Raw genomic sequence first — 19,324 nt, forward strand, 5'->3', positions numbered from 1 at the left:
AGCAGGTCAAGACCGAACTCTTTAACTTACAGAGACCCAACAATTCCCCCATGAGCAGCACTTGGTGACAGCGGTAAGGAAAAACTCCCCTTTAACGGGTAGAAACCTCAAGCAGAACCCGGCTCTTGGTGGGCGGCCATCTGCTTTGACCGGTTGGTTTGAGAGAGAGAAAGAGAGAGGGAAAGGGGGAGGGGGGACAGAAGGATGCCATCAGGACTGTGAAGGACCGCGAAGGCTCGGCCCAGAACCCAGGGGTTTCTGTGAGATGAGAAAGCACAAAGAACTCCGGGGAAGAAGCAAAGTTAGTGACATGCATTGATGTTACATGAATACATACAGATGGAGAGGAGGAGGAGGAGAGAGGAGCTCAGTGCATCATGGGAAGTCCCCCAGCAGTCTAGGCCTATAGCAGCATAACTAAGGGCTGATCCAAGGCGAGCCTGGTCGGCCCTAACTATAAGCTTTATCAAAAAGGAAAGTTTTAAGCCTACTCTTAAACATAGAGAGGGTGTCTGCACCCCGGACTGAATCTGGAAGATGGTTCCACAGGAGAGGAGCCTGATAGCTGAAGGCTCTGCCTCCCATTCTACTTTTAAAGACTGTAGGGACCACCAGTAAGCCTGCATACTGGGAGCGCAGTGTTCTAGTGGGATAATACGGTACTATGAGCTCTTTAAGATATGATGGTGCCTGACCATTAAGGGCTTTGTAAGTTAGGAGAAGGATTTTAAATTCTATTCTAGATTTTACAGGAAGCCAATGCAGCGAAGCTAAAATGGGAGAAATGTGATCTCTTTTTCTAGTTTTAGTCAGAACACGTGCAGCTGCATTCTGGACCAGCTGGAGAGTCTTTAGAGACTTGTTAGGGCAGCCTGATAATAAGGAATTGCAATAATCCAGCCTAGAAGTAACAAATGCGGACTAGTTTTTCTGCATCTTTTAGGGACAGGATGTGCCTGATTTTTGTGATATTACGTAAGTGAAAAAAGGCAGTCCTTGAGATTTGATTTATGTGGGAGTTAAAGGACATATCCTGATCAAAGATAACTCCCAGATTCCTTACGGTGGTGCTGGAGGCCAGGGTAATGCCATCCAGAGTAGCTTTATCATTAGATAATGTGTTTCTAAGGTGTTTAGGGCCAAGCACAATAACTTCAGTTTTATCTGAGTTTAGTAGCAGAAAATTGCAGGTCATCCAGGTCTTTATGTCGTTAAGGCATGCTTGGGGTTTGTTTAACTGATTGGTTTCATCAATCAGTTACAACTATTCACACTACTGCTCCTGGTACTATTACTACTACTGCTTGTGTATAAAGTACTCAAAATACTAAAATCTTTACACCACAATGTGAAAATATTCAAATATAGGTGCAGCTCCCAAATTACATGTTTAAGCTAAATAACTGCTGTCTGCATACAGCCTCCATTACTGCCAGTTATTTCCCAAAACATGCAGACATATTTTAGCTTTGTAATAACTTGCAGAATTCTCAAAACGTTCAAAATGAAATGTTCAGGTGATACACCTACCTTAAAATTCAGTGCTTCATCTACTGAAACACACATTTATAACTCATAGTAATTATGAATCAGCTTGTAAAACAACAATTATCATTATTCTCATTGTTATTCTCATTATCATTTAAAATCAAAAGCTGGGTCAGTGTGTCAGTTTCACACATTTCTGTGTGTTTGCTGCAGGTCTGGTTCAGTGCAATGGATTTTTCTCAGTGACCGACTGGTACCTGAACACCCACCAGACCAAACAATCCCTGCTGGAGGCCGTAGCCAACCTGCCAAAGAGAGGAGGAGACGACTACTTCATAGGTAATTTAACAGCAGGCTGTCTGATCCACACCAGCTTTACACTGTGAGGGACTGAGGCAGAGACTCTGATTAGATCCAAATATATTTACTTTCTGTATTTAGGTCTGTCAGCGGTGGAAAGTGAAGCTGTCAGTGATCCATATTTTCACTTGAAATATTTATAGTATAGAATATATTGAATATATCCAGCAATTTGTGAATGAAATTCAGTCTCTTGACTGATCAAGAAAACTGTGTCTCTGCTAACAAATAACATCTTCAGAACAGACTTCAGATAAACTTAGTAAAAAGTATTTTCATTTATAGTGATTCCAGAAATATTAAAGGAAAATTCTGGTTTATTTGAACCTGATATATTTCCCATAAATGTGGCCATTGTGGCTCTATGTGTGATGTTAACTTTGTTCTCTCAGCTCCGTTACATGATTCCTAACTGGACAGGATGCAAACAAGCAAACATGAGATTGTTTTAGTTTTTCCCTGTTAAGATGTCCTAACCTGCTCCATGCATCAGTGAACAGGCTAAGTACGGCAAGCCATATGGATCAAAATGTCTAATTTGAAGTTCACATTAATATGTCTAATTTGTACGTCTTAAGACGACAGTTAACACGTCGATTTTGAACGTGTTAAGTCGTTTTGACCATTAAGGCTTCCGTTCTATTGGTGGACGTCGACATAGCCGCTCCTTTTTGACGTAGGGACGGCGTAGGGCTGAATGTTTGCCTACGCTGTGGTCACGTGGACGTTTGAGCTACGTATCTATCACATGTCTTACACACAACTGTGATTTAGTATGTGGGAGGAGCCATGGCAACGCAGCCGTGACATCACTCCCCTTTCTGTACTGGTCGGAAACAAGTCTCGTCCCTTTCAGTGTGTCTGCGCTGGGAGAAGGTTCGCTTTTTCGGTCAGCCAGATCACCAACGGAGGTGAATTGTGCAGTGTGCTTCTCCCCCTTTTCTTCTGGAGCTTCTCCCCTCGCTGGACGAGAAGAGAGTTCAACACGTCACAGACTGTATAAATATGGACGACGCGTCTCCACTGCTATGGAAAAGTGAAACTAAAATATCTCCTTTTTGGGAGCGGCCATCTTGCTTGTGGGGAACTTTTGGGGAACTGTAGTGACGTCCATGTTCATATACAGTCAGTGGAAGCTTCAGATGAAGCTAAAGTTAGCTGGTTAGTGTGATATATAGTGATATTTTTTCAGTTGAGTGGCATTTATTAATATTGTGGAAACTGTTACCACTAACGGAACACACATACACACTCACACACACACACACTCACACACACACTCACACACACACACACACACACTCACACTCACACTCACACTCACACACTCACACACTCACACTCACACACTCACACACACACACACTCACACACACACTCACACACACACACACACTCACACACACACACACACACTCACACTCACACTCACACACACTCACACTCACACACACACACACTCACACACACTCACACTCACACACACTCACACACACACTCACACTCACACACTCACACTCACACACTCACACACTCACACTCACACACACACACACACACACACACTCACACACACACACACACACACACACTCACACACACACACACACACACTCACACTCACACTCACACACACACACACACACACTCACACTCACACTCACACACACACACACTCACACACACACACACTCACACACTCACACACACACACACACACTCACACTCACACACACACACTCACACACACACACTCACACACTCACACACACACACACATACACACTCACACACACACACACACACTCACACTCACACTCACACACACACACACACTCACACACTCTGTGTTTACTTTCATTCAGACTCACAAACAAACTTTTGAAGAGATTCGTGTCAAAATCATATTTATGTGGAAAGCTGTAGGAGTCTCAGCAGCTCGCCCTGATGTTCATCATTGTGTGTAATAAACGTCTTTTACTGAATCCCTTGAATCTCTATAACAGAGCTGAGAGAACAAAGTTAGCCTGACACATAGAGACACAATGGCCACATTTATGGGAAATACATCAGGTTGAAATGAACCAGAATGTTCCTTTAATAATAATGTTATTGTAATAGTCTTATGATTATTAATATTGTGATATAACATTATTGTACAGTATCATGGTATAATGTTATATATCACAGACTGCTGATGCTGTTATAGTGATAGTGATTATAATAATTATAATAATACAAATAAAAGTCTCACAATAGAATTTGAAGCTCTGTGATTGGATGTTTCTGACTGAAATGCATCTTGGGAGTCGTAGTTAACTTCTCTCTTTCAGTTTTTATGTCTACAGGCTTCTAGCTTTGACTTTTTATCAAAGAACCAGATATTTTGTTACACAGGTGTTGAAGTGCTGCAGCTGTCAGTCACCTAACAGTCTATGAACAAAGTAACGGGACCTTTATGTCTGGAACAAGCAACACATGAAATAAAGTCTCTGTATCTTTTAAAGCCTCTTTATTTCTGTCATACAGGAGATGCTCTGTGGGACATCCGATATGTGTTCTTTCGACCCGATAAGGGAATGCGTTCAGACTCCCAAAAAATTCTCATCCTGATTACTGATGGAGAGTCTCGGGACATCGTATCCCTCGACTCACATCACCTGAGAGACGACGGCATTGAGATCTACACTATTGGTGATTGACTTTCTCTCTGCAACTCTGAAACTACATTATTTTACCATGAAAGAATAACGTCACATTAACATGAATTAAACATGATATTTTGCTACAATGAAAACGTTAGTTAGTAAGACTCTTAAGATGATGTGTATGACTGCATTTATAGTTTATATCAGTTAATGTCTTACATTATTAAATCAAGTCTTTTAATAGTGGGCTGAAATGAATTAAACCAATCTGCTGCTCACAAGGAAGAAAGTAAATCTAAATATGTGGTGTGCTTTGGTAGTGATAATGAAGGACATATGATTTCTGTTTAATGGGATTAAAAATGCACAACCATCAGCATGTTCTGTCAATTAAGGTTTAATTAAGGAGCAGGAAGCAGCAGGAAACAATAATTTTATTACTTTTCCAACCAAATTGTTTTCTTATTTTAAGTTTTTATGGTTCAGTTTTAACATTTTTCTCTCAGGTGTAAAGAATGTAAACGAGGCTCAGCTGAGGACCATCGCCTCAGATCCTGATGAAATTCACATGTTCAGTGTCATCGACTCCTCGTTCCTCCTGGACATCGTTGCCAACCTCACCATCAACCTCTGTAACAGAGTCAACAGCTACAGCTCAGGTAGGCAAAGAGTCTGTTATCATCAAACAGTGATACATGTTAACACCACACTGATCTGCTGGTGTCAGAATTAATCTTTAGATATGAAGTTTTAAAAGCTGTTAAACATTTTGGATTCTTACAGTTAGATATAAAGTTATCTTACTGCTGGTTAGTTCTTTATTTAATCTATCAGAATATTGTCAGACTCAGGTATGATAACAGAGAAAAGATCAGAAAATTAATCTATAAAACCAACAATGTATATTTATTATGAAGCTTTATTTATTCAGGAATCTCATTGAGATTATGGGGGTGAAATCCAGTGTTTTTATAAAGCCTTTAGAAAGCCAGCCAGGGAGAACTTGTTGACACGTATTCACATAATTGTTAATAATCCACAACTCCACAGAAGGGCAGAGATCCGTTCATTCATCTTTTGACCATCCAAAAGAAATCCGACTGAGCTTCTCTCAAATGGAGAACTTGGTAATATCCAACCTGTTGTTCTGTTACATTAACACAGTTCATACGTTTACACGGTCAAAAACCTGATTAGTTCAACTCTTAACTTTCTTCTGACTTTCTTCTAACGTAAGTGTCGTTTCTTAAAGCAAGCGTGAACTTTGTAACCTTCTGCCCATGTGCAGTAACCACGTCTCAATATGAGCTCACTATTCAAACAAATTACTCATTTCAATAAACAAACATAATTCATGAGGTAATAAATATATTCTCTTCCTTGCAATAACATGAAATATAACAAAACTCAATTCTACTTACAGTCAATTATGGCTCTTACAGACATCTGAGTCTGTTTTGCAAGAGAGACCTGAGAACAGGTTACATATACACAGGATCACAATACGACAGTTCATTCACATCACAGTCACAAAATAATCATCATACATACTGACAGACACACGACTTAAAACAGTCACAAATATGATGAAGAACAGCAGCTAGTAAAACTAAAAGTTTCTCTAACTTTAACTGGGCGCTCACACCAAGAGATTGATGAGCAGCGGCAGGGGGCGCTCTAGTCGCCGGCTGCTCACTGCAGCCCTCTAGCGGTCATCAGCAGGGGGCGCTCTAGTCGCCGGCTGCTCACTGCAGCCCTCTAGCGGTCATCAGCAGGGGGCCCTCTGGTCGCCGGCTGCTCACTGCAGCCCTCTAGCGGTCATCAGCAGGGGGCGCTCTGGTCGCCGGTTGATCACTGCAGCCCTCTAGCGGTCATCAGCAGGGGACGCTCTGGTCGCTGGCTGCTCACTGCAGCCCTCTAGTGGTCATCAGCAGGGGGCGCTCTGGTCGCTGGTTGATCACTGCAGTCCTCTAGCGGTCATCAGCAGGGGGCGTTCTGGTCGCCGGCTGTTCGCTGGCTGTTCACTGCAGCCCCCTAGCGGTCATCGGCAGGGGGCGTTCTGGTCGCCGGCTGCTCACTGCAGCCCTCTAGCGGTCATCGGCAGGGGGCGTTCTGGTTGCCGGCTGCTCACTGCAGCCCTCTAGCGGTCATTAGCAGGGGACGCTCTGGTCGCTGGCTGTTCACTGCAGCCCTCTAGCAGTCATCAGCAGGGGACGCCCTGGTCGCTGGCTGCTCACTGCAGCCCTCTAGCAGTCATCAGCAGGGGGCGTTCTGGTCGCCGGCTGTTCACTGGCTGCTCACTGCAGCCCTCTAGCAGTCATCAGCAGGGGACGCCCTGGTCGCTGGCTGCTCACTGCAGCCCTCTAGCAGTCATCAGCAGGGGGCGTTCTGGTCGCCGGCTGCTCACTGCAGCCCTCTAGCGGTCATCAGCAGGGGGCGCTCTGGTCGCTGGCTGCTCACTGCAGCCCTCTAGCAGTCATCAGCAGGGGGCGCTCTGGTCGCTGGCTGCTCACTGCAGCCCTCTAGCGGTCATCGGCAGGGGACGCTCTGGTCGCTGGCTGCTCACTGCAGCCCTCTAGCGGTCATCGGCAGGGGGCGTTCTGGTCGCCGGCTGTTCGCTGGCTGTTCACTGCAGCCCTCTAGCGGTCATCTGCAGGGGGCGCTCTGGTCGCCGGCTGCTCACTGCAGACCTCTAGCGGTCATCGGCAGGGGGCGCTCTGGTCGCTGGCTATTCGCTGGCTGTTCACTGGCTGTTCACTGCAGCCCTCTAGCAGTCATCGGCAGGGGCCGCTCTGGTCGCTGGTTGCTCACTGCAGCCCTCTAGCGGTCATCGGCAGGGGGCGCTCTGGTCGCCGGCTGATCACTGCAGCCCTCTAGCTGTCATCGGCAGGTGGCGCTCTGGTCACTGGTTGCTCACTGCAGCCCTCTAGCAGTCATCGGCAGGGGGCGCTCTGGTCGCTGACTGCTCACTGCAGCCCTCTAGCTGTCATCGGCAGGTGGCGCTCTGGTCACTGGTTGCTCACTGCAGCCCTCTAGCTGTCATCGGCAGGGGGCGCTCTGGTCACTGGTTGCTCACTGCAGCCCTCTAGCTGTCATCAGCAGGGGGCGCTCTGGTCGCTGGCTGATCACTGCAGCCCTCTAGCTGTCATCGGCAGGGGGCGCTCTGGTCACTGGTTGCTCACTGCAGCCCTCTAGCGGTCATCGGCAGGGGGCGCTCTGGTCGCCGGCTGCTCACTGCAGCCCTCTGGCGGTCATCTGCAGGGGGCGCTCTGGTCGCCGGCTGCTCACTGCAGCCCTCTAGCGGTCATCGGCAGGGGGTGCTCTGGTCACTGGTTGCTCACTGCAGCCCGCTAGCAGTCATCAGCAGGGGCCGCTCTGGTCACTGGTTGATCACTGCAGCCCTCTAGCAGTCATCTGCAGGGGGCGCTCTGGTCGCCGGCTGTTCACTGCAGCCCTCTAGCAGTCATTTGCAGGGGGCGCTCTAGTCGCTGGCTGTTCGCTGGCTGTTCACTGCAGCCCGCTAGCGGTCATCGGCAGGTGGCGCTCTGGTCGCTGGCTATTCGCTGGCTGCTCACTGCAGCCCTCTAGCGTTCATCGGCAGGGGGCGCTCTGGTCGCTGGCTGCTCACTGCAGCCCTCTAACGGTCATCAGCAGGGGGCGCTCTGGTCGCCGGCTGTTCACTGCAGCCCTCTAGCGGTCATCGGCAGGGGGCGCTGTGGTCACTGGCTGCTCACTGCAGACCTCTAGCGGTCATCGGCAGGGGGCGCTGTGGTCACTGGCTGCTCACTGCAGCCCTCTAGCGGGCATCGGCAGGGGGCGCTCTGGTTGCCAGCTGATCACTGCAGCTCTCTAGCGGTCATCGGCAGGGGGCGCTCTGGTCACCGGCTGATCACTGCAGCCCTCTAGCAGTCATCTGCAGGGGGCGCTCTGGTCGCCGGCTGCTCACTGCAGCCCTCTAGCAGTCATCGGCAGGGGGCGCTCTGGTCACTGGTTGCTCACTGCAGCCCTCTAGCGGTCATCTGCAGGGGGCGCTCTGGTCGCCGGCTGTTCACTGCAGCCCTCTAGCAGTCATTTGCAGGGGGCGCTCTAGTCGCTGGCTGTTCGCTGGCTGTTCCCTGCAGCCCGCTAGCGGTCATCGGCAGGGGGCGCTCTAGTCGCTGGCTGTTCGCTGGCTGTTCACTGCAGCCCTCTAGCGGTCATCTGCAGGGGGCGCTCTGGTCACTGGCTGCTCACTGCAGCCCTCTAGCGGTCATCGGCAGGGGGCGCTCTGGTCGCCGGCTGTTCACTGCAGCCCTCCAGCGGTCATCGGCAGGGGGCGCTCTGGTCGCCGGCTGTTCACTGCAGCCCTCCAGCGGTCATCGGCAGGGGGCGGGTCGTTCAAGCAGTGCTGCAGACATCACGTTCAGTGGTGGCCAATATCATGTTTGTAGTAGAGCTATAGGATGATCATGTTTTCATGCTTCCCCTTTGTATCATTTAGGAAGAAAAATGTGTTTAGTATATTTCTATCATTTAAAAAATAAAAATGCTGTTTTACTTTCAAAACCACATTGTTGGCTGAGTATCCTGTGGAATAAAGCATTATAGGCTCGTTATAGAATACATCTAGAACAATAATTGTAGAAATAGCCTAATATTAATACCGTAGTAAAAAATGTTTGCTAGAAACTTTAGTACAGCGGTTGCTGTGAGTAGAAAATCAAATCCTGATCTGAGTTGGTTGCTGCTTATTTGCATAAAGTTAAACTCTGCTGAACTTCAGCTTGTAGCTCTTGGTGCTGACATCGTGCTGCTCGCTGCTGCCAAGGCGTCTGAAGCCCTTCGTCTCCAGCTTTCATTGGAAATGAACCACTGCCAGCTGCTTTTGTCACTTATGAATCTTTGGATGTGAGTGCACAGTAAACTGTGTTGAAGTGCATTTCAGTAGTAAGGAAACTGGAAACCAGTCTTCCCCAGTTCAGAGCTTGTATTAGGACCTTTTAAAGCTAAACTTCTCTCTGATCTGGTGCCATGGTTTTCAGCTCTGAGCTCAACTAAAGATGTTAAATAACTCGGCAAAGAAAGCAAGGCCTTATAAATGAAGACACAGTCTGCTGCTGCCTTCTAGATGCCAGTGACGACCATCCAACCTTTTCATATAACTCCATCATTTTTTATTACTAGTGGAGGCTAGCTGGCTGTGCTTCCCTCCAATCATGCTGCATCTAACACGCTAGCCTCCCAGCTGGCCCCGACTCTCCGTTTGGATCCAACCGGAGCCCCGAGCCCCGGTTAGTTATTCAGGTTAAAATGGGAAGAAGCAGCAGGTCTGTCGGGCAGCTGAGTGAAGTGGAGCCTGCAGAGGAAACACCGGGACCGTCAGGGTGAAACAGTCCAGGAGGAGCTGCTGTGTTCAGCTGCACAGATAGGAAACACCTCAGCTGACAGGATGTACCACTCTGTTGGAAAACATTTTTTCTTCTACTTCTTTTTGGTTTATAACAGCAGGTGGCAACCAGCGTATTAGGTGCATTACTGCCACCCTCTGCTTCAGACTGTGGACCAAAGATTAAATCCTGCACATTAATCCTGTCTGTCTAATAAACTCTAAGAACACTACTGCTGCTCCCACTTGGCAGGTACATTAATGCTTTAATTTTTTAAATGCTGAGCTCCTGAACTCCAGTCTTCCTTGGTTCTTCCCTCATATATCGTCTTTCTTAGTGATACTTAGTAGAACCTATGATTGCATGTGTAATAGTCTCCTCAGCCAGCTGGAAAAACATTTGTACATATAATATCAGATGTTGGCAAAACATCCAATATCATACATCCCTAAAACACATATACAGCAGGATGTTTACAGCCGTCTGTGCAGATTACGCTTCACTAAATGCAACAGAAATAGACTTGAAGTGTAAAAAAACACAGGGGGTCTACATGTCACACTACAAGAGAAAGCAGGAGTAGTAGTAGTTTTGAGTTACAATATACTGTATGTATATGATATTTAATCATTCACATTAACAGTGTAAACAGACCAGTTTGCTGCTCTCTGTCAGCTCAGTGTCAACATGATGATCAGATGTACTGACTTCAGACTAGTGATCAGTTTCTTCAGGATTTTATCAATACTACTACTCTCATCAATACTCCTTATCAGTCCAGTTCTTTATTGATACTGCTTGAAATGAGCAGAACCAAAAACAGATTTTACCATCCAATAATCTCACTCCTTGTTTACTTCAGGTACTGATAAAAGAACTGACCTTAAAAATATCTCAGGTTTTTACTGTTTAATACTGGATCCAAGTCAGAACCAGGTTTCAGAGGGCATCCCTACCTCAGACCAGCATTAACAATTACAGTTCACTGTAGTCTGAGCTGAGGTCTGATAGCATGAGCTGCTACTGCTGAAAGCAATAACCTGACAGAGGAAAACAGGAGGAGTCTAATTCAGATTAGCTGTAGCTTCATCCATTATTCTCCTGTGAACAGAGTTATGAGGGGGCGTGACTACCTTATAACAGAGAGACGCCTCCTTTTAAAGTTGTACATATTTATTTCTGGTATCATGCATTGCTGTCCACCACAGTGTCATTCTTCATGCTACCACAAGATGGAGCCTGAGCAAGACAAGTTCAAATCCTACAAATAGCTTGAAATATTTTCTATAAATAAAGACTTGAGTCAGGTATGAATGTGCTCTCTCTCTTTATCAGTTCTTACTTTCATTTTCTAAAAAGCTTTATTGGTATGAATGTTGCAGGTAAATATTCCCCAAACTAATGATGGTTCTCTCTCTCCAGACTCTGTCAGGCTGGTGAATGGGACTAGTCTGTGTTCAGGCAGACTGGAGGTGAAGTCTGAGCAGTCGTGGTCCTCAGTGTGTGAAGCTGACTTTGACCAGCAGGATGCAGAGGTGGTCTGTAGGGAGCTCGGCTGTGGGGCTCCTTCAGTCCTCCAGGGGGCGCTCTATGGAGAAGTGGAGGCTCCGATGTGGACCAAAGAGTTCCAGTGTGGAGGCCATGAGTCTGCTCTCCTGGACTGTGGAAGATCAGACTCAGCTAGAAGCACCTGCTCACCTGGCAAAGCTGTTGGACTCACCTGCTCAGGTAGAAGAGGAGCTGCAGCTTTGATTTGGCTTCATTTCTGTTCTAATGAAACTCACTTTATTCTTTTACTGATGACTCTCTTGTTTCTGTTCAGAGCCTGTCAGGTTGGTGGGAGGAGCCAGTCGCTGTGCAGGTACACTGGAGGTGAAACGATCAGAGTGGAGACCAGTGGATGACTCTGGCTGGACCCTGAAGGAAGCAGCAGCAGCCTGCAGAGATCTGGACTGTGGCTCTGCTGTTTCAACAGGAAGCAGAAATGAATCCTCACGCAGATCTGTATGGAGGATCTATCCTTACTGTGTTCAGTCTGGATCTACACTGAGGGAATGTGCATCATCATCGTCCTCTTCCTCCATCGTGGAGCTCACCTGCTCAGGTAAGTCCATCAGTGACATCATCTATGACAGTAATATTTTCCTTCCTGTCACAGTGATAGTCAGTGGCAGTAGCGGACTGTGGGGTCTTGCACACACACACGCACACACACACACACACACACACACACCTCTTTTATACAGAGAAATGCATTATAGCCATAAAGACGCCTTTGCCTTTACTTTTTTACAGTGAGCCGGCATAAAGCCGCCTCCGTGTGAGCTTTTCATAGCGTAGCGGCGTTCTGGATTCAGAGGCGTGACGGAGATCAGACTGATCAGAGCTGTAAACTCTGCCATAAGCAAGTAAAGAGACGTTACTAGGACGAGGGGAGGACATTTCTCTTTGTTTGACAACGTTAAAGTTAAGTTAGACTTTTCTGTCGGCTTCCCGACTCATTTTAAAAAAGACGAGAGAGAGAGAGAGAGAGAGAGAGAGAGAGAGAGAGAGAGCAGCTGTGGTCGAGTGAGCTAGAGAGTGAATGGAGAGAGGGAGCGCTAGTAACGTTAGTGAGGAAGCTGATGAATCAGATCATTAAAACGTTATTTTCTGATTGTTTCACAACGGTTACTTTCCAAAGCACAAACACACCTGCATCCCCACACACCTCCTCAACCCTGCAGCTGTACGCCGCACCGCCTGATGTGGTCTGAATACGGGCTAAACAACAGCGTCAGCTCCCGGTCCTGCCGTGCCGGCTGTCACACAGAACAGCGAGGCGGATTACAGGCGCAGTATTCCCGCTTTGAACGGGCTGTGTAAAAGAGGCTGAAGTGCACTCATCACCAACAACTAACATCTAAACAATATAAAAACTACGTCATTAAGAATAAGTCCATTACAAAATCACCTTCTGACACCTGTTAACAAATGTACTCAAAGCACCGGCTCAACAAGCTGAAACTATGCTAACCTGGTTATTTCTCCCACACATGCATTAGCTAAACTGCCAACCCGGTCTTCCGATGGTAAACATTCACTCATGTTGCTCAACAAAAAGACAATAAAGGAAAGATTTTCTGAAAGATAGAAATTAGGCCATATTTCTCACAGCAGCAAAGTCCAGCATTACCAACAACAATCTTAATCACCTCTATAGATAATTAATACAGCAGGACTCACCAGTCACTGCAAAACAAAATCCATCCTCCGTTCCTTTCTGCAATGCCTGCCTGCGTGAGTCCTGCGTGAGTCCTACGCGAGTCCAGCGCAAGTCCTGCGTGAGTCCTGCGTGAGTCCCGCGTGAGTCCCGCATGAGTCCCGCGTGAGTCCTACGTGAGTCCTGCGTGAGTCCTGCGTGAGTCCTGCGTGAGTCCTATGTGAGTCACGTGCTACGGTAAGCCTATTGTATCATTTCCGGTTGCCGACTGTGTCTACTGATAGCGTTGTTGCTGCTCTCATCTCAGTTGATTTTCCTATATATATCACATTACTGTGGATTAATTGTGGATTAATATCTGCTGTATATTTAAACTTTCGCTAGTTTTACACAAGCACTCTCAGCGCTTTTCTCTTAGCGACTTTTCTCGCTAATCGCACAAGTTGTTAGTCACTTTAGCTCTGCAGCTAGCACTAGCAGCTAACTTAAACTAAGTAGTTAGCGATGGCTTCTCTCTCTCCCTCTCGTTCTCCTGCTCTCTCTTGCTCGGTGTGTCAAATGTTTAGTTATTCCTCTTCCTCCTTTAGTGATAGTGATAAGTGTAATAAGTGTAGTTTATTTGCAGCACTGGAGGCAAGGCTTAGTGAATTGGAAGCGCGGCTCCGCACCATGGAAAAACAATCAGCTGCTAATATAGTTAGCCAGCCCCCAGTATCTGGTGCGGGCCGACCTAGCGTAGCTCCCACTCCCCCGGTAGCTCCCGAGCAGCCGGGAAGCCAGGGCGGCTGGGTGACTGTCCGAAGGAAGCATAGCCCTAAGCAGAAGCCCACGGTTCACCACCAACCAGTTCATGTTTCTAACAGGTTCTCCCCACTCAGCGACACACCCGCTGAGAAACAAACTCTGATTATTGGCAGCTCCATAGTCAGAAACGTGAAGTTAGCGACACCAGCAGCTATAGTTAAATGTATTCCTGGGGCCAGAGCGGGCGACATTGAGTCAAATTTAAAACTGCTGGCTAAGAATAAACGTAAATATGGTACGATTGTCATCCATGTCGGCGGTAACGACTCCTGATTACACCAATCGGAGATCACCAAAATTAATGTTGAGTCGGTGTGTACATTTGCAAAAACTATGTCGGACTCCGTAATTTTCTCTGGACCGCTGCCTAATCTGACCAGTGATGACATGTATAGCCGCATGTCACAATTCAACCGCTGGTTGTCGAGGTGGTGTCCAGCAAACGATGTGGGCTTCATAGATAATTGGCAGACTTTCTGGGGAAGACCTGGTCTGATTAGGAGAGACGGCATACATCCCACTCTGGATGGAGCTGCTCTCATATCCAGAAATATGGCTGAGTTTATTAGTAAACCAAAACCATGACAACCCAGAGCTGAGACCAGGAGGCAGAGCTGCAGTCCTACACGCTTCTCTGTGCTTCCATTAGAGCAGTTACCCACCCAAAACCACATAGAGACCACGTCTGTCCCCAAAACCACATAGAGACTGTGTCTGTCCCCCGACCACATAAATCAATTAAATCCAAAGTAAACAAAAGAAGAGTCATTCATGAAAATCTAGTAAAAATTAAAACCACTACTGCAATAGTACAACAAAATAAGATAATTAAATGTGGACTCTTGAACATTAGATCTCTGTCATCTAAAGTCGTTTTAGTAAACGATTTAATTTCAGATCATCATATTGATTTATTTTGTCTCACTGAAACCTGGCTGTGTCATGAAGAATATGTCAGCCTAAATGAATCCAGTCCCCCCAGTCATATTAATACTCATATTCCTCGAGACACTGGCCGAGGAGGAGGAGTTGCGGCCATTTTCAGCTCAAGCCTAATCATCAACCCTAGACCTAAATTTAATTATAACTCATTCGAAAGCCTTGTTCTTAGTCTCTCCCAGCCAACCTGGAAAACTTTACAGCCAGTTCTATTTGTTATAGTGTATCGTCCTCCTGGTCCGTACTCTGAATTCCTATCTGAATTCTCAGAGTTTTTGTCGTATTTAGTCCTTAGTACAGATAAAGTAATTATAGTAGGTGATTTAATATTCATGTGGACGTTGATAATGACAGTCTCAGCACTGCATTTATCTCATTATTAGACTCAATTGGCTTCTCTCAGTGTGTAAATAATCCCACTCACCGTCTTAACCACACCCTAGACCTTGTTCTGGCTTATGGGATTGGAATTGAACATTTAATAATTTTTCCACAAAATCCTATTTTATCAGATCATTTTTTAATAACTTTTGAATTCCTATTACTGGATTACACACCATTAGACAAAAATGTCCTCACTAGATGTCTCTCTGATAGTGTTGTAGATAAATTTAAGGAAGCAATTCCGTCAGTACTGAATTCACTGCCATGTCTCAATACTACAGAGGACTCTTATGTTAACTTTAGTTCCTCCCAAATTGATAATCTTATTGATAGTGCTGCAGGCTCATTACGAATAACACTCGACTCCATCGCCCCCTTAAAAAGGAAGATAATAAAACATAAGAGGTTAGCTCCATGGTTTAACTCCCAAACCCGCAAATTAAAGCAAACATCGCGAAAATTTGAAAGGATTTGGCGTTCCACCAAAGTAGAAGAATCTCGCTTAGTCTGGCAAGATAGTGTTAAAACATATAGGAAGGCCCTCTGTAATGCCAGAGCCGCCTATTACTCAGCATTAATAGAAGAGAATAAAAACTGCCCTAGGTTCCTTTTCAGCACTTTGGCTGACAAAGAGTCATAACTCTATTGATCCATGTATTCCTATAGCTCTCAGTAGTAATGACTTTATGAGCTTCTTTAATGATAAAATTCTAACTATTAGAGACAAAATTAACCACCTCCTGCCCTCAACAGGCACCGTTCTCTCCCCAAACACAGGAACCTTGGTAACGGCAGTAAATCCTGACATATATTTGGACTGTTTTTCTCCAGTAGACTTGTCTGAACTAACTTCAATGATCTGTTCAGCTAAACCATCAACCTGTCTCTTAGATCCCATCCCAACTAGGCTGCTTAAGGAAGCCTTACCCTTAGTGAGCACTTCTTTACTAGATATGATCAATCTGTCTTTAGTAACAGGCTATGTACCACAGTCTTTTAAAGTAGCTGTAATTAAACCTCTTCTTAAGAAGCCTACTCTTGATTCAGGTGTTTTAGCCAATTATAGACCTATATCTAACCTTCCATTTCTATCTAAGATCCTTGAGAAAGCAGTCTCTAATCAGTTATGTGACTTTCTACATAACAATAGTTTATTTGAGGATTTTCAGTCAGGATTTAGAGGCATCATAGCACAGAGACAGCACTGGTGAAAGTCACAAATGACCTCCTAACTGCATCGGACAAAGGATTTGTCTCTATACTTGTCCTGTTAGATCTTAGTGCTGCATTCGACACAATTGACCATCAAATCCTTTTGCAGAGACTGGAACATTTAATTGGCATTAAAGGAACTGCATTAAGCTGGTTTAAATCCTATTTATCAGACCGATTTCAGTTTGTACATGTTAATGATGAATCCTCCGTGAAGGCAAAAGTTAGACATGGAGTTCCACAAGGTTCTGTACTTGGACCAATACTATTCACCTTGTATATGCTTCCTTTAGGTAATATTATTAGGAAACACTCCATAAATGTTCATTGTTATGCAGATGATACCCAATTATATTTATCAATGAAGCCTGATGAAACCAATCAGTTAAACAAACTCCAAACATGCCTTAACGACATAAAGACCTGGATGACCTGCAATTTTCTGCTACTAAACTCAGATAAAACTGAAGTTATTGTGCTTGGCCCTAAACACCTTAGAAACACATTATCTAATGATAAAGCTACTCTGGATGGCATTACCCTGGCCTCCAGCTCCACCGTAAGGAATCTGGGAGTTATCTTTGATCAGGATATGTCCTTTAACTCCCACATAAATCAAATCTCAAGGACTGCCTTTTTTCACTTACGTAATATCACAAAAATCAGGCACATCCTGTCCCTAAAAGATGCAGAAAAACTAGTTCACGCATTTGTTACTTCTAGGCTGGATTATTGCAATTCCTTATTATCAGGCTGCCCTAACAAGTCTCTAAAGACTCTCCAACTGGTCCAGAATGCAGCTGCACGTGTTCTGACTAAAACTAGAAAAAGAGACCACATTTCTCCCATTTTAGCTTCACTACATTGGCTTCCTGTTAAATTTAGAATAGAATTTAAAATCCTTCTCCTAACTTACAAAGCCCTTAATGGTCAGGCACCATCATATCTTGAAGAGCTCATAGTACCGTATTATCCCACTAGAACACTGCGCTCCCAGTATGCAGGCTTACTGGTGGTCCCTACTGTCTCTAAAAGTAGAATGGGAGGCAGAGCCTTCAGCTATCAGGCTCCTCTTCTATGGAACCATCTACCGGATTCAGTCCGGGGTGCAGACACCCTCTCTATGTTTAAGAGTAGGCTTAAAACTTTCCTTTTTGATAAAGCTTATAGTTAGGGCCGACCAGGCTCGCCTTGGATCAGCCCTTAGTGATGCTGCTATAGGCCTAGACTGCTGGGGGACTTCCCATGATGCACTGAGCTCCTCTCTCCTCCTCCTCCTCTCCATCTGTATGCATTCATGTAACATCAATGCATGTCAATAACTTTGCTTCTTCCCCGGAGTTTTTTGTGCTTTCTCATCTCACAGGAAAAGCTGAGTCCCGGGCCGAACCTTCGCGGTCCTTCACAGTCCTGATGGCATCCTTCCCTGGCTGTTGCTGCTCGTGCTTGTTGTTGTTGTTGTGATTTTTTTTTTCTTCTGTCCCCCCTCCCCCTTTCCCTCTCTCTTTCTCTCTCTCAACCCAACCCGTCAAAGCAGATGGCCGCCCACCAAGAGCCGGGGTCTGCTTGAGGTTTCTACCCATTAAAGGGGAGTTTTTCCTTACCGCTGTCGCCAAGTGCTGCTCATGGGGGAATTGTTGGGTCTCTGTATATTAAAGAGTACGGTCTTGACCTGCTCTATGTGAAAAGTGCCTTGAGATGACTTCTGTTGTGATATGGTGCTATATAAATAAAAATTGATTGATTGATAAATTGATTGATACGCGAGTCCAGCGTGAGTCCTGCGTGAGGCCTGAATGAGGCCTGTGTGAGTCCTACGTGAGTCCAGCGTGAGTCCAGCGTGAGTCCCGCGTGAGTCCCGTGTGAGTCCTGCGTGAGTCCTACGTGAGTCCTACATGAGGCCTACGTGAGTCTTGCGTGAGTCCTACGTAAGTCCTGCGTGAGTCCTGCGTGAGGCAGACACATCCAGTTCTTGCTCCAGATACTGGGTTTATGGTTATGATAGTAACTGAAATCAAACAAAATAGTTTTTAAAAATCACATAAATTATTTTAATAACTAATTAAATAAAATTGTTTTAATAACCTTATAATTACTGATTTGTAATATTTTATGAACTAATAATGACACCTCTCATAAACGGTCGGGCCTGCAGAGAAGGTCCTGAAGGTCCTGACGGACCTCCTCTGGTCGCTGGTTTCCATTGGACTGAATTGTAAACTTATCCAGGACGACGGCATCCTAAAGGGTAGAGAAGTTAGCTTGTTCCTGGAGGCTCATTGCTTCAAACTGAGACAATCTGCAGCTTTAAGCAACCTGCTGTGGTTCACTCACACACCCTGCAGTTCTCCTGAACAGCTCAGTCACATCCACCTTACAAGCAACAACTACATTACTAATTAATATACTTGTTGCTTGCTGCCTAAACAAATAAGCAACTGTTTGCTAACAAGTTCAATATATCAAGTTAAAAGCTGATGATATGTCAGTGTTGTGTTCACTACTTGTTTCTGATGGAAACTATTGTGCGTGCAGTGTTGTATGAATGTCTTATTAACATGTTGATCAGCTGTTTTCTGTCTGATCTGAAGGCAGCTGAGGATGTTAATCTGTTTCCTCCTCTGCTCTCTGACTCCTCTGTATTACACATGAATGTAGGAGTTCTCTGTGTTGTGTGATCACCTCTCACTGATCAACGTTCATTTATTTCAACCAAAGCCGTTTCTACTCAAACCAAATCTGCATCATATTCCATCTGCATATATATGACAACAAATTCTACTTTTTACTCATAAAAAACTTCATTTAAGGAATTTAGCTGCATTAACATCAAGATCAAAACAAACTATAAACAAAATAAAATATTTTGATCAAAATGTTTTGAATAAACCATAAATTGATGAACAAGAATAAACATAAAA

At 45.3% G+C, this 19,324-nt stretch overlaps 1 protein-coding gene across 1 annotated transcript; it reads left to right on the forward strand.

The window, feature by feature from the left end:
- Positions 1-275: 275 nt before the first annotated feature.
- LOC121896746 (collagen alpha-1(XII) chain-like) lies at positions 276-6,177 on the forward strand. The gene is made up of 5 exons (XM_042410710.1): positions 276-301; positions 1,702-1,827; positions 4,378-4,542; positions 5,003-5,155; positions 6,146-6,177. The coding sequence occupies exons 3-5, from the start codon at positions 4,428-4,430 to the stop codon at positions 6,175-6,177; spliced, it is 300 nt and encodes a 99-aa protein (XP_042266644.1). The 5' UTR covers positions 276-301; positions 1,702-1,827; positions 4,378-4,427.
- The last annotated feature ends 13,147 nt before the right edge of the window (positions 6,178-19,324 follow it).

This window comes from Thunnus maccoyii, chromosome 5, assembly GCF_910596095.1.
Source record: "Thunnus maccoyii chromosome 5, fThuMac1.1, whole genome shotgun sequence".
NCBI classification, from domain to species: Eukaryota; Metazoa; Chordata; class Actinopteri; order Scombriformes; family Scombridae; genus Thunnus; species Thunnus maccoyii.

What these genes read in the sequence shown, in the direction of transcription:
- LOC121896746 (XM_042410710.1), top strand. Translation starts at nt 4,428, where the DNA reads ATGCGTTCAGACTCCCAAAAAATTCTCATCCTGATTACTGATGGAGAG. An exon ending in CATTGAGATCTACACTATTG is followed by an intron (nt 4,543 to 5,002) that starts GTGATTGACTTT and finishes TTTTTCTCTCAG; the next exon opens with GTGTAAAGAATGTAAACGAG. An exon ending in AGTCAACAGCTACAGCTCAG is followed by an intron (nt 5,156 to 6,145) that starts GTAGGCAAAGAG and finishes GCTCACACCAAG; the next exon opens with AGATTGATGAGCAGCGGCAG.